The 14,363-nt window shown below is 38.8% G+C and overlaps 1 protein-coding gene across 3 annotated transcripts in view; it reads right to left on the reverse strand.

Moving 5' to 3' along the window:
* Window positions 1-1,287: 1,287 nt before the first annotated feature.
* Window positions 1,288-14,363, reverse strand: part of NPAT (nuclear protein, coactivator of histone transcription) — a 67,608-nt gene continuing 54,532 nt past the window's right edge. For all 3 annotated transcript variants that reach the window (XM_074400534.1, XM_003923742.4, XM_074400535.1), the window contains 5 exons: window positions 13,714-13,829; window positions 13,530-13,638; window positions 5,203-5,263; window positions 3,968-5,102; window positions 1,288-2,915 (listed from right to left, as the gene is read on the reverse strand). In XM_074400534.1, coding sequence (XP_074256635.1) covers window positions 2,838-2,915; window positions 3,968-5,102; window positions 5,203-5,263; window positions 13,530-13,638; window positions 13,714-13,829 — 1,499 coding nt within the window. In that variant the 3' untranslated portion in view covers window positions 1,288-2,837. The remainder of the gene's footprint in view (window positions 2,916-3,967; window positions 5,103-5,202; window positions 5,264-13,529; window positions 13,639-13,713; window positions 13,830-14,363) is intronic.

The raw sequence follows: 14,363 nt of genomic DNA on the forward strand, positions 1-14,363 counted from the left end.
CAAATGGGATCTAATTAAACTTCAGAGCTTCTGTACAGCAAAACAATCATTAGAGTGAACTGGCAACCAACAGAATGGGAAAAAAATTTTGCCATCTACCCATCTGACAAAGGGCTAATATCCAGAATCTACAAAGAACTAAAACAGATTTACAAGAAAAAAACCAAAACCATTCAAAAGTGGGCAAAGGATATGAACAGACAGTTTTCAAAGGAAGACATATATGAGGCCAACAAACATATGAAAAAATGTTCATCATCACTGGTCATTAGAAAAATGCAAATCAAAACCACACTGAGATATCATCTCATGCCAGTTAGAATGGAATGGCGATCATTAAAAAATCCAGAGAAAACAGATGTTGGAGAACATGTGGAGAAATACGAACACTTTTACACTGTTGGTGGGAGTGTAAATTAGTTCAACCATTATGGAAAACAGTGTGGTGATTCCTCAAGGATCTAGAACTAGAAATACCATTTGACCCAGCAATCCTATTACTGTGTATATACCCAAAGGGTTATAAATCGTTCTATTATAAAGACACATGCACACGTATGTTCACTGCAGCACTGTTTAGAATAGCAAAAACTTGGAACCAACCCAAATGTCCATTGATGATAGACTGGACAAGGAAAATCTGGCACATATACACCATTGGATACTATGCAGCCATAAAATATGAGTTTATGTCCTTTGTAGGGACATGGATGAATCTGGAAACCATCATTCTCAGCAAACTGACACAAGAACAGAAAATCAAACACAGCATGTTCTCACTCATAGGCAGGTATTGAACAATGAGAACACATGGACAGAGGGAGGGGAGCATCATACACTGGGGTCTGTTGGTGGGGGTTGGGGGAGGAAAAGCAGGGGGCAGGGAGGTTGGGGAAGGATAACATGGGGAGAAATGCCAGATAAGGTGACAGGGGGATGGAGGCAGCAAACCACTTTGCCATGTATGTACCTGTGCATTAATTAGTATGTACCTGCATGATCTGCACATGTACCCCAGACCTAAAGTATTAAAAAAAAAAAAAAGCTCCAAGTACAAGTTATCTTTGGACTTTCTTTAGCAGTTCCTGCTTACTTAACTATGAATCTTGAAAAAAGTAAACTTATTTTGTTTATGAATTTTCAGTACCTAGCACATATAATATGAATTGAATAAGAAAAACGTGTGATTTTCTGCATTGTATGAACCCCCAAAAGAGTAAGAACTGACTTGCAAAGGAATTTAATCAAAGTTTCTAAACAAGATTGCCAATATAAAGTAATTCAAACTTTTGAAGTTAGTGGAAAATATTTATTCAAAACTAACTGTAGTACAGTCTCAAGCTGAGTTAAATAAACATTAACTATATGATATTTAGTTCCTTAGGAATAGAACACTGCCATATCATAAAATTCACAAATTTTTGCAGTAAGATTCAGCAATGAAAAAGACATGATTTCTACATTGAGAAATGTGGTATTAAAGTTGGATGGATTTATTTTTTTTAAAGGCCCAGTACAAAAAAATGGTTGAGCAAAGTGACTCTTTAACAAAATATACACCTGTAGAAAAAAAACCCTAATATACTGATATTTAATTGAACAGAAAAGTACTAAAGAGAACATACTTTAATATCAATATCTAGGCACAATTGGTCAGGTACTAATTATAATTTTTATCATTTAAAAGTTTAAACCAATTCTTCAACTTGACATGTGAGTCTAATACAGAGAAGGCACCTCTCTTACCTCTCACTCTCCTTATGGACCTTTTGAGAGAAACTCTTTGTAACACTTTAAGGAATACAGACAGTGCACTATATCTAACTGTAGATATAGTTATTTCACATACCCCACTGTAGGAGAAACTAAATTAAAATATAAAACTATGAGTTCTCTTTTTACATCTTATGATGGACGTAACACCAGAAGATAATCCTCCACATAAACTTTCAAACAGAACACAAGATTTAAATTATATGTGCACTGGTCACTATAATGTAAAGAGTTCTATGAATTAGTGCAATTCTTTAAGTCCCCAGTATTTAGGGGAAAAGTACATACCAAGATATGTCACCTACTATAAACCAAACTTTTTATGGCTCAATAGTCTAACAACTTAAAGTTCTGTAAAAAATCTTAGAAGTTATAAATGAAAGATTAGAACATTCAATAAATGGTTTACAAAATTCTCTCTTTAAAACAAAGAGAACAGAGTGACCAGAAGAAACAGGTAAAGTGTAAAATTCCAGAAATACAATATTTACAGCGATTATAAGGAGTAGTATTCACTCTAGGAAAAAACTCAAACTGCTGATTTCTAATTAGCTATTTTACTATCAGTTGAGGTGGTTATCATTTTGTAGTACTTAGTGGTTGTGTATTTAAATGCCTTGTTGAACAGTTACTGAAAGCAATTTATAAGAATAAGCATAATTTTCCTCCAAAAGAAGTGAGAAACTATTCCAGATGATTAAGTCTCAAAATTAGGGATCATAGCAAGTCAAAAAACACAGTGTAAGAACATTAGGTTGATTTAACCTCTATTTCAACAAATTTACATAATATTTACAATATGCAATTGTCAAAGCTATACAGTTTTGCAGACTGGCTTTACTTACATTTCTGCAAATGTTTTTCCCCAAATAAAAATATGCCAAGTAAGTCTATTTACAAACTAGGAAGCTGTTTCAGAAACAGCATGATTTAGATATAAAGTGAAATTTCAGTACAATGAAAGTGCAGGTCATGCTTTCAGATTCTGTCAATATCCCATTCCCTACACTCAGTTTAAGGGATACGAGTTTTGAACAGCTACTGTTCTTATGTGTCCAGAATGTTTACTCATCATAATGTAATGATAACAAAAATTTGTCCACATCCATTCCTGCTGGAAATGAACTAGGAAGCTTCTTTTTCTGTTAAAAAAGAAAAGAAAAAATAAACTCAAACAAGGCCAAAAAAGTTTCTTAGTAAGTCACTTAAAACAGTATTGTCAAACTTTTTTAGTCTATTAGAATTTTAGTTCCATAGAGAAGTAGAGACATACAAACCCAAAGTTAATTAAATATACTTCAATGGTACCTGAATGTTAGTTTACGGCAAAAGACATACAAATCCAGAGTGTCTGAATGTTGAATGATACAAGATAGAACATGCTTTCTATGTTAGGTGATTATTACTGCTTAAAAAGCTTTATTAACAGAGATATTAAGAGTTCACAGGTACTTATCAGTTCCAAACACCTAATATATACCAGCTACTTCATGTATACTACATTTCGTCCTCAAACCATGTCAACTGATGAGGCTGAGACTCAGAGAAGCTACAGACTTAACTATCATCACAGGACCAATGAGCAGCAGATACAGGATTTGAACCCAGACTTGCAGGGCAACAAAGCTTAGATGATTTTCCTGATACTTCTTCTATATTTTAAGCAATTTCTTTCTATTCAATCCACTTACTAAATAGCTAAACAAATTGAAAATATATGGATTTTCATTCATCGGTGCTCTCCCTGCAGTCCCTTCGTATAGACAACCATGCTTAAAAAAAAAACACAGGTAAGGCCAGGTGCAGTGGCTCATGCCTGTAATCCCAGCACTTTGACAGGGCAAGGTATGCAAATCATTTGCGCTGAGGACCTCAAGACCAGCCTGGGCAACATGGCGAAACCCCGTCTCTATAAAAAAAATGAGTATTAGCCAGGCGTGGCGGTGCCTGCCTGTAGTCCCAGCTACTTGGGAGGCTGAGGTAGTAGCTTCAGCAGTTGTTCTGAAAATGCTGTTTCACCTTGACACCTTCTGCATACTACATTAACAATGCTGGACAACGTGTTTTGTCAATCAAAACTAAAAGCTGCCTTGGCCATAACATACGGGCAAGTTGCTGTGGCAAAAACTGCTGAATTCTCTAATTATTAAAGGGAAAAAAGCTGTGGTTTTGAAATTAAAACTTTCAAACTTGCCTTAATTTTCTTCTTTTTCATTGGTATTGATGAATTTGTAAGATTTTTACTAGAAGTTCGAGAGTTTCGCTCACGTTCATCTAATTCCTCAATTTTCCGCTTTTTTGTGGTGCTTCTTGAAGATCCTCTAAATTGTTGTGTGTTATCTTTCAGAGGAGTTGCAGAAGTAGTCCTAGAGATGGCTGCCCTAGAGAGAATCATTAATGTGTGGGCAGCCATATTTACACTGTTTTCACTGCCTGTTTCACTGGCAGGGCTGCAGGCAGGCAAGTCTGGGGTGACAGGAGGGACCATTACTTTTGATGTGCTACTGTCTTCACCAAAACGCCTACTAGAGGGGGCCTTGATAACATCTATAGGTTCTTCTTTATGTTTTTCCCCTGCCCCTGAGCCAGGTGTCCGGGGTACAGCTAAATCACCACTATCAGCAAGCCTACTTACTGAGCTGTGCCTCTGTACATCTTGTAACATCTCTGTGGTAATTGAAGAACTGGTGGATTTAGTTTGTTCTTGTTTTAGATCTTTCACAGCTGTACCTACTGAAAGGCCATTTTTACTGTTTGAAGATGTGCCTTGTTTTTTGTTCAGTTCTTGCAGTGAAGCTATAGATTTTTCAGTTCGCAAACTCCCATTTTGCTGCCCAATAGACAGTTTGGAATTTTCTGGATTTTTCTGCCTTTCTACGTCGCTGCATAATTCATTCTCCTTATTAGCTGTTGCTTTATGGAAAGATTCAAGCACAATTTCTGTTGGTGAAACTTTCTTTTCTGATTGAGTTTCTCTTATGGCAGTATGCCGGCTAGCAGCACTTTCTGATTTAGATAAAATCTTAGGCAGAGGAGGCTTCTCTTTCTCTCTTTTGATAGCATTATTAGAAGGGGGTTTTAAGGTGGAGGACACACTGGGTGAGTCGAGATTAGAAAAAGAGACTGCATTCCTTTCTTTGTTTTGGGACACCATCTTATGGTTTGGCCCCTGTGTATTTGCCACAGGAGCAGTAGTGCTGTCAAAACAGAGTACACGTCTGTGGCACGGTTTAGCAGTTGCAACTATATTCTCTTCTGGTAAGGGAACTGTGACTTCTTCTGATTTCTTCCCAAGATCTATGCCAATATTCTTGTCAGAAACTTCAGTTCTAAAACAAAACAAAAATATTTCTAGCAGCATAAAGAAATCCTTTATGTTTTAAATCTGAGCATTCAAACAATCCACGATAGAAACTACTTTATGCTCACCTTTGTGCATGACATCCAGCTGAATGACTTGACGAATCCACTAAATTATTTACCTGTTTTCCTGAAATTATAAATGAACATTCCTGAGAGACAGAATATACTCCTCTTAAAGAGGATGGAACAGATGACAATGATCACATATTATGAGAAAAATTTTAAAATGATAGCTAATGTACAAATAGAACACTTTTGACATGCCAACTTTTAACAAACAGCTTTGAAATAAATACAAGATGGCTATTCCCCCAGTGCTACAGAGAAAATCCAAATATGGAGCAAATGACATGCATCAACTTCAGGCAAGTACTTCATTTGTTTTACTAAGACAGAGCCACGCTCTGCTGCCCAGGCTATAGTGAAGTAGTACAATCTTGGCTCACTGCAACCTCTGCCTCCTGGGTTCAAGTGATTCTCCTGTCTCAGCCTCCCAAGTAGCTGGGATTACAGATGTCCACCACCACGCTCAGCTAATCTTTTGTAATTTTTTTTTCTTTTTTTGAGATGGAGTTTCCCCCTTGTTGCACAGGCTGGAGTATAATGATGTAATCTTGGCTCACTGCACCCTCTGCCTCTCAGGTTCAAGTGATTCTCCTTCCTCAGCCTCCTGAGTAGCTGGGATTACAGGCATGTGCGACCACACCCAGCTAATTCTATATTTCCAGTACAGACGGAGTTTCACCATGTAGGTCAGGCTGGTCTCGAACTCCCAACCTCAGGTAATCTGCCTGCCTCAGTTTCTCAAAGTGCCAGGATTACAGGCATGAGCCACCGCAACCGGCCAATTGTTTGTATTTTTAGTAAAGATGGGGTTTTGCCATGTTGGCCAGGCTGGTCTTGAACTCCTGGCCTCAAGCAATCTGCCCACCTGGGCTTCCCAAATATTTGCTCATGCCTGCTGAGATTACAGGCATGAGCAAATATTATAAATCCGGTCTTTGGATCTACAAATTACAATGCTCAATATAGCACGTAATGGTAGTCACTTACAGAAAACAATCAATTATATCTATTTTAAAATTCTGTACAGGTACCTAACATGTTTACAAGCCTATGCCACTCAGAACACATGCTCTGGAGTTTTAATAGCCATATTTTAATTTCCACGAGCTTCAGTATTTGTGTGGGAGAGCAGCAAGATATCAAAACTAGAAAGAGCAAAGATGACATTATGAAGAATGTTAGGTATTATGCAAAAGGTTTCCGAAGCAATCTTTCAAGAGTTTTATTTATTTTATTTATTATTAATTGTTTGAGACGGAGTCTTGCTCTGTTGCCCAGGTTGGAGTGCAATGGTGTGATCTTGGCTCACTGCCACCTCCTGGGTCCAAGTGATTCTAGTGCCTCAGTCTCCCGAGTAGCTGGGATTACAGGTGCACATTGCCACGCCCCAGCTTATTTTTGTATTTTTAGTAGAGAAGGGGTTTCACTATGCTGGCAAGGCTGATCTCAAACTCCTGACCTCAGGTGATCTACCCACCTCATCTTCCCAACGTGCTGGGACTACAGGTGTGAGCCACCCTACCTGGCCTCTTTAAGAGTTTTAAATAGGGAAGATGCATGAATAGGGTTTGTTTTCAGAAAATCAATCTGGCAATAATGTGGAAGATGGAATAAAGAGGAGAGAAAACTACAAACAGAAACTCGAAGTAGATGACCATATTCCAGGTAAGAGATGATGAGGGTCTTAGAAACAATAATGGGCATTTACATGGAAACACAAAAGTAAAGGAAAAAATCAATTGTGACATTAACCAAGGGGGAAAAAACCTAGGCAGAAGAAGTCTTTGAGAAGGAGAGGTGAGGTGAGGCTTAAATATGTAGAGTTTGAAGGTCTTGAGTCATACAAAATTAGCAAGGGAGGAGCATAATCGTTTAGGTATGGCTCCAGAAGCCACCATAGTAACAACAGTTATAGGGAAAGCAAAGTCAGGTAAGAATGGAAAAATTTCAATGCATATGGCAATATTAGGAGGCCACTGGTGATCCTAGTGTAGACAGTTTCAGTGGAAACATGAGAAAAGACAGTAATTTGGTTGAAGAAATGGGAGATTAAGAGAGGTTGGGGATAAAAGTTTGGCAGCTAGGACAAACCTACGTTTACAGTCCGAGAGGGAAGCCAAAAAAGAAAAGTTGAAAGATGTACAGAAGATAGAATCTGGAGCGTAAGTAGACTGCATTAACCTTAGAAAGAATGAGTTATTTCTTTAAGAAAGAAGGATGATTTTGGAAGTAGGATCGGTATGTACTGAATGGAAGTGATGATTTGAAAGTGAAGTGTAAAAAAAATAAAAATAAATAAAATAAAAGAAAGTGAATACTGGTAAAATGGAAAATAAAACCAATAGCTAAGGGTGGGAGGAGTATGACTAGATTGAAGAAGTGCTATGCAAGATTGGAACAGTCTGAAGGAAGAATAGAAGAGGGAGCAGACAGGCAGACACTTAAAATGACTGCCAGGTGGCAGGTGGGTGGGAAATAAATTTTTAAGTGGTAGGGAATGGTCGTACTTCTAAGGTAATGCTAAGAAGCCTAGGTGTAAAAGCTGAGATGGTTGGCTGGACAGATCACGGGTTGTAGAGCAGCTGGTGGGTATGTAGAAGAATATGGATTTGCAGGTTATTAAGAGTACTGGCAAAAGTGGCTAATGTGGTAGCTCATAGGCTCTAGGCCAGGCGTCCCCAAACTTTTTACACAGGGGGCCAGTTCACTGTCCCTCAGACCATTGGAGGGTCGCCACATACTGTGCTCCTCTCACTGACCACCAATGAAAGAGGTGCCCCTTCCTGAAGTGCAGCAGGGGGGCCAGATAAATGGCCTCAGGGGGCTGCATGCGGCCCGCAGGGGCCGCAGTTTGGGGACGCCTGCTCTAGGCTGTTTAGTAAAGGAAGTGAATCCGGAAAGACAGAAGTTCAGGTGAAAGGTGAAGATTCAAGTAAGAGAAGTTACCAGTGGTTGAAGAGGAATTCATTGGGTAAATGGAAATGAGAGTGTTTTGAGACACATCAATGACCTTTTAAAATCTTTTAAGTCTAATAAAACAGTGAAAAATTCAACGTGTAGCTATGGGACAGGGTGGTTGAAGTAAAAATAAGTCTTAGGGGTGGAAAAAAATCTGGGTTGGGCACGGTGAATCACGCCTGTAATCTCAGCACTGTGAGGACTGGGGTGGGAGGATCATCTGAAGTCAGGAGTTCAAGACCAGGCTGGCCAACATGGAGAAACCCTGTCTCTACTAAAAATACAAAAATTAGCTGGGAATGGTGGCACACGCCTGTAGTCCCAGCTACTCAGAAGGCTGAGGCAGAACAATCTCTTGAATCCGGGAGGCGGAGGTTGCAGTGAGCCAAGATCACGCCACTGCACTCCAGCCTGGGCAACAAGAGCGAGACTCCAGCTCCAAAAAATTAAATAAATAAAATAAGGAGTGGAAATGATCAAAAAACTTTGCCGGTTAGGGTGGTAGGCAGGTTTACAAAGTGGGCATTTTGTAATTCACAATGACGAAAAAATTTAGGGAGAGAAGTCTGAGAACCAGGTACCTTAATCATCCAAGTTCTGAGTAAAAATCTGGTGCTATTTTTTTGTATGGTACCTCTTCTTGAACAGGAACTAAAAATTCTGGAGTAGTTCACTCCAAAAAAATTTTCAATTTATAAGTTACGCAATTCTCATTTTAAAATTTTATTTCAGATGGGTCTTACTATGTTGCCCAGGCTGGTCTCAAACTCTTTGGCTTGTGATCCTCCTGCCTCAGCCTCTCAAGTGGCTAGGATTGCAGGTACTTGCCACCACACCCAGTTTCTTTTCTCATTTTATTTTCTTCTATATATATATTTTTTGAGATAGGGTATCACTCTATTGCCCAGGCTGAAGTGCAGTGGCATGATGATAGCTCACTGCAGTTTCAACCTCCTGGACTCAAGTGATCCTCCCACCTCAGCCTCTCAAGTAGCTAAGACTATAGGTGCATGCCACTACAGCTGGCTAATTAAAAAAAAAAAAAACTGTTTTGTAAAGACAGAGTCTCGTCATTTTGCCTAGGCTGGTGCCCGGGCTCAAGCGTTTCTCCTGTCTTGGCCTTCCAAAGTGCTGGAATTACAGGAGTGAGTCACTGTGCCCGAAGTCTTCTCATTTAAAAAAAAGAAATCCTGGGCCGGGTGCGGTGGCTCAAGCCTGTAATCCCAGCACTTTTGGAGGCCGAGGTGGGTGGATTACGAGGTCAAGAGATCGAGATCATCCTGGTCAACATGGTGAAACCCCGTCTCTACTAAAAATACAAACAAAATTAGCTGGGCATGGTGGTGCCTGCCTGTAATCCCAGCTACTCAGGAGGCCGAGGCAGGAGAATTGCCTGAACCCAGAAGGCGGAGGTTGCAGTGAGCCGAGATCGTGCCATTGCACTCCAGCTTGGGTAACAAGAGCGAAACTCTGTCTCAAAAAAAAAAAGAAATCCTTTATCCCAATGTCATAAAAATATTCTTATACATTCTTCCAGAATTTAATTGTTCAACTTTTTACTTTGAGGTCTTTAATCATCTTGGTGTTCACCCTCTGAATGAGGAAGGGATCTACTTTTTTCTCTCTCTCTTATATATTTAATGATCAATACATTTCATATATTATACCATCCATCTTGTTCTAACTTCTGATGTTACCATTACATTACCATGTACAAGGTCTCCTTCTAAACTATCTTGTTCAATTTGTCTTTGTAATTACTGTGGCTTTGCAATATTTTACTATTTGGTAGAACAAGTCTGCCCTCTGCTCTTCTATCTTAGCTAGTTGTGGACTTTCATTCTTTCTCAAAGATTTCATTAATAGTTTTTCCCATCTCCCAAAATATTCTACTGGGATTAAGGGAAACTATATTGAATTTTTGATTCAACTGTGAAGAAGTGCAATCTTTACACTGTTAAATCTTAAAATCTATGAACATGGTTCTCTTCTATTTATATATCCTTCATGAAAGATTTCAACTATTCTCCATTTCCAACATTTTTGGTTAGGTTTCTTCCTTTATACTTTACCACTTTTGTGGTTATTATAAACAGTATCTTATTTTCTATTACATTTAATAGGCACTTCTTGTTGGCACCTAAAAACAAAATTTCAGTAAATTAATCATACCTGGCAACCATACCGCATTCTTATTAGTTCTATTAATTTTTTTTTTTTTTTTTTGAGACGGAGTTTCACTCTTGTTACCCAGGCTGGAGTGCAATGGCGCGATCTCGGCTCACCGCAACCTCCGCCTCCTGGGTTCAAGCAATTCTCCTGCCTCAGCCTCCTGAGTAGCTGGGATTACAGGCACGCGCCACCATGCCCAGCTAATTTTTTGTATTTTTAGTAGAGACAGGGTTTCACCATGTTGACCAGGATGGTCTCGATCTCTCGACCTTGTGATCCACCCACCTCGGCCTCCCAAAGTGCTGGGATTACAGGTTTGAGCCACCGCGCCCGGCCTAGTTCTATTAATTTCTTTATTAACTCTTTGTGGCTTTATTGTGAAAAATCACATCATTTTCCATAACAGTTGAGTTCCCTCTCTTTAAATCTTTACACCTATCTCTTTCCTTTTCTAAGACAGGGTCTCCCTGTTTGTTGCCTAGACTGGAGTGCAGTGGCATGATCACGGCTCATGACGGCCTCAAGCTCCTGGACTTAAGGAATCCTTCTACCTCACCTTCCCAAGGAGTTGGACCACCTGTCATTACACTTGGCTACTTTGTAAAAATTTATTTTCTAGAGACGTGGTCTCACTATGTTGCCCAGGCCGGTCTCAAACTCCTAGACTCAAGCTATCCTCCTGCCTTGGCTTCCCAAAATGCTGGGATTATGGGGATGAGCCACCATGCCCAGGCTGCATTGTCTTACTAAATTTTCTGGAATCACATATGTATGGAACCTTGTCTATGGTGGAGGTATAATCAGATGTCAGTGGGGAAAAGTTTAATTAATAATTAATTTACTGGTGTCGGAAACATTGGCTTACTATATACAGGGTGGGAATGAGTATACTTGTTCTGTTCACAGCTTTAAAGGAAACCCATGGTGTTTATACTAAAGACAGCCTTTAAGAGCTTTTATCATAAATGGATGCTTAACTTCACCAATGTTTTTTTCTGGTATTAACTTAGAGATAAAGACAAGTGTCAGACTATAAAGACACATGTAATGAGTTACTAATAAAAGTATAACACCTCAACAGACAGGAAATTTAATAGAGATATAAGAAAAGGACATGAATAAGCAATTCATGGAAGGGAAAATATTATTTATAGTTACAAGAGAGGATTCTCAACTTATTAGTAATCAGAATAAAGCAAAAGAATGATATGAGATACCACCTTAAATCCATCATAGTGGCTAAAGTTCAACTATCACATGGTATCAAACACTGGTAGTGTTGTGAGGGAAACAGAAAAAATAATGGTGGAAGTATAAACTTTCTTCTTATGTATACCCAATATATCCAAAGACTTCTGGGAATAATCCTCCAAAGAAATTCTCATATGGGTCCACACAGAGGCATTTACAAAGATATTCCTCATAACATATATGTCAGATCAAAAACTCTGAAAACATCTTAAAAGTCCATTGATAGGAGATAAATAAAATAGGTTTATGCAAGAGATAGATACCAAATGGCCATTAAACGGAATGAACTAGAGAAAGAACATAAAAATAATAGAGTAGCTATAACATGACACAAGAGGTTGCCTTAAGAAGTCAAAATGCAGGCCGGGCGCGGTGGCTCAAGCCTGTAATCCCAGCACTTTGGGAGGCCGAGGCGGGTGGATCACGAGGTCAAGAGATCGAGACCATCCTGGTCAACATAGTGAAACCCCGTCTCTACTAAAAATACAAAAAATTAGCTGGGCATGGTGGCGCGTGCCTGTAATCCCAGCTACTCAGGAGGCCGAGACAGGAGAATTGCCTGAGCCCAGGAGGCGGAGGTTGCGGTGAGCCGAGATCGCGCCATTGCACTCCAGCCTGGGTAACAAGAGCGAAACTCCGTCTCAAAAAAAAAAAAAAAAAAAAAAAAGAAGTCAAAATGCAACTTAAGCCTACATCAATAGATGTGTACTGTTTAGCTTAAGAAAAGGCTGATCTGATGAGAGCATTTAGTGAGTTCTCTATAATCAGTGCATTTAGACTACAATGTAATGTGTTAAGTGCTGTAGCATAGGTATCACTAAGAATTAAAGAAAACAATAAAACTGGAATACCCAACTTAGCCACCTTTGGTTAAAAATGCTTCCTAGGATAAAGTTACATTTGAGTTAAGTTTGAAGGCTAAATAAGAACCAGACTGAGGCTAAGAGCTGGGTAAGAAGGGGGATTTCTAGGTAGAAGAGACAGCACTGGTAAAGGTGCAGGGACAAGAAAGATCACCAAGTATTAGGTGAACAGCAACTATGGTTTGTACAAGGGTCCCTGCTGGGAAGTGGTAGGAGATTAGAATGGAGAGGTTGATAGTGATGAGACAACAAATGTATGCATTTATTTCACCCTGACAAATTTCAATTTTATGCTGTGGGCAAAGGGGAGTTGCTGAAAGATTTTTAGGCAGGGAAGCAACATATTCAGATTTATACTTTAGGGGAAAAAAAGTTACTCAACAAGTAGATATGAGGTGATCTCAAACAATAGAGACTAAAAGAAGGGAGACTACAAAATACTATTGATACAACTTAGATGAAAAGTGACAGATACTTGAACTAAGAAAGAGAGGAAAAATATGTTTTAAGAATGACTACCAGGCTTTTCACACGAGTAAAGAGATAGTTGTGAAGCTGGCTGAAGTAGCGAACAAAGGAAGGTAATTTGCAAACTTTAAAGCTTTGCTACACAAAGTATGGTCCAGTACCAGCAGCACTGGCATTGCTTAGGAGCTGTTAAAAATGAAGAATTTCAGGCCCTGTGCCAGTCCTGTTAATTCAGTACCTGCATTTAACAAAATCTCCAAGTATTTCATATACACACCAAAATACAAGAACTGCTCTGAAGTCTCATACAGTTATACAAGCCATTCACTACACTTGAAAGCTGTTGGGAAAAATAGGGATCACACTTAACTTAGGGTAGCTGCAAAGAACAAACCAAGGACTAGTGGGCAAAAGCTAACACAATCAACAAAGGAAACACTTTTCTCAGAACCAAAGCTGTTCAGTAACAGTTGGCTGCATTATGACATCTGTTATTAGCAAATGTAGGGTGATGACTTGTTGGTTTAGGTATTCAAAAAGAAAACACTGAGGTGTTGCTGCAAACAAATGAATATATAGACATAAAGTTGACAAGAATGAACTTAAAAATGGTACCTATACAAGGCTTGTTTCTTAGTCCCTGAGGCTTCTGAGATTTTGCAGGGACAGGGAATTGAGGAATACTTCTATTGCATACAGGTGCTGTCAAAGGCATATGAAGGACCTAGAAGAGAAAAAGCCATTAATTCCAGTAAGCTTGAAAAGCATCACCGCACCATTTTCAGTTCATAAATCTTACCTGCCGAGGAGGACTAGAGAAGTTATTTCCATTCTGTCCAACCACAGATACTGGGATCATCCCTACCATTCCTTGGAGTACGGGCTGGACTGGAGAGGCAATTATTATGGCGGATCCTAAAAAAACAATTCTTGTTAAAATAAGATGTTCTTTCAAATGTTTGGGTACAACACACCAAATTAATTATTGCTTTGAAATAAATGTTATGAACAATCACTCTTTCTTATGATCTACTCTCCTTAAAACAAAAAACAAAAAACAAAAAACAAAAACGGACTTAGGAACAACAGCAAGGCTAACAAAGAAAAAGTCAATGCAAATATTAAGGTGGTCTTGTGTTATTCAGTCACAGTGAACCATCTTGAGCAACTATAAGACTCTACAGCCAAGAAATTATATGATAATCATAACTGGATTCCTCTAAAAATAATGAAACTAGTTAGAAAATGAGTGGTGAATGTTTCAAATCTGAGTCTTATACCAGAAAATTAGAACCCCAACTGAATATTTGTAGGAGTACGCTCATAACCCCAACCTATTACGTATCTCAATGGTATTGGCCCAAAAAGGGGTAAGGTAAACACGTAATTGGACAAAACTATGGAAGGAAAATTATAATTTTGTAATTTTTGTAACTGTAAAATTACAGT

The sequence above is a fragment of the Saimiri boliviensis genome, chromosome 6, assembly GCF_048565385.1.
Source record: "Saimiri boliviensis isolate mSaiBol1 chromosome 6, mSaiBol1.pri, whole genome shotgun sequence".
Taxonomy (NCBI): domain Eukaryota; kingdom Metazoa; phylum Chordata; class Mammalia; order Primates; family Cebidae; genus Saimiri; species Saimiri boliviensis.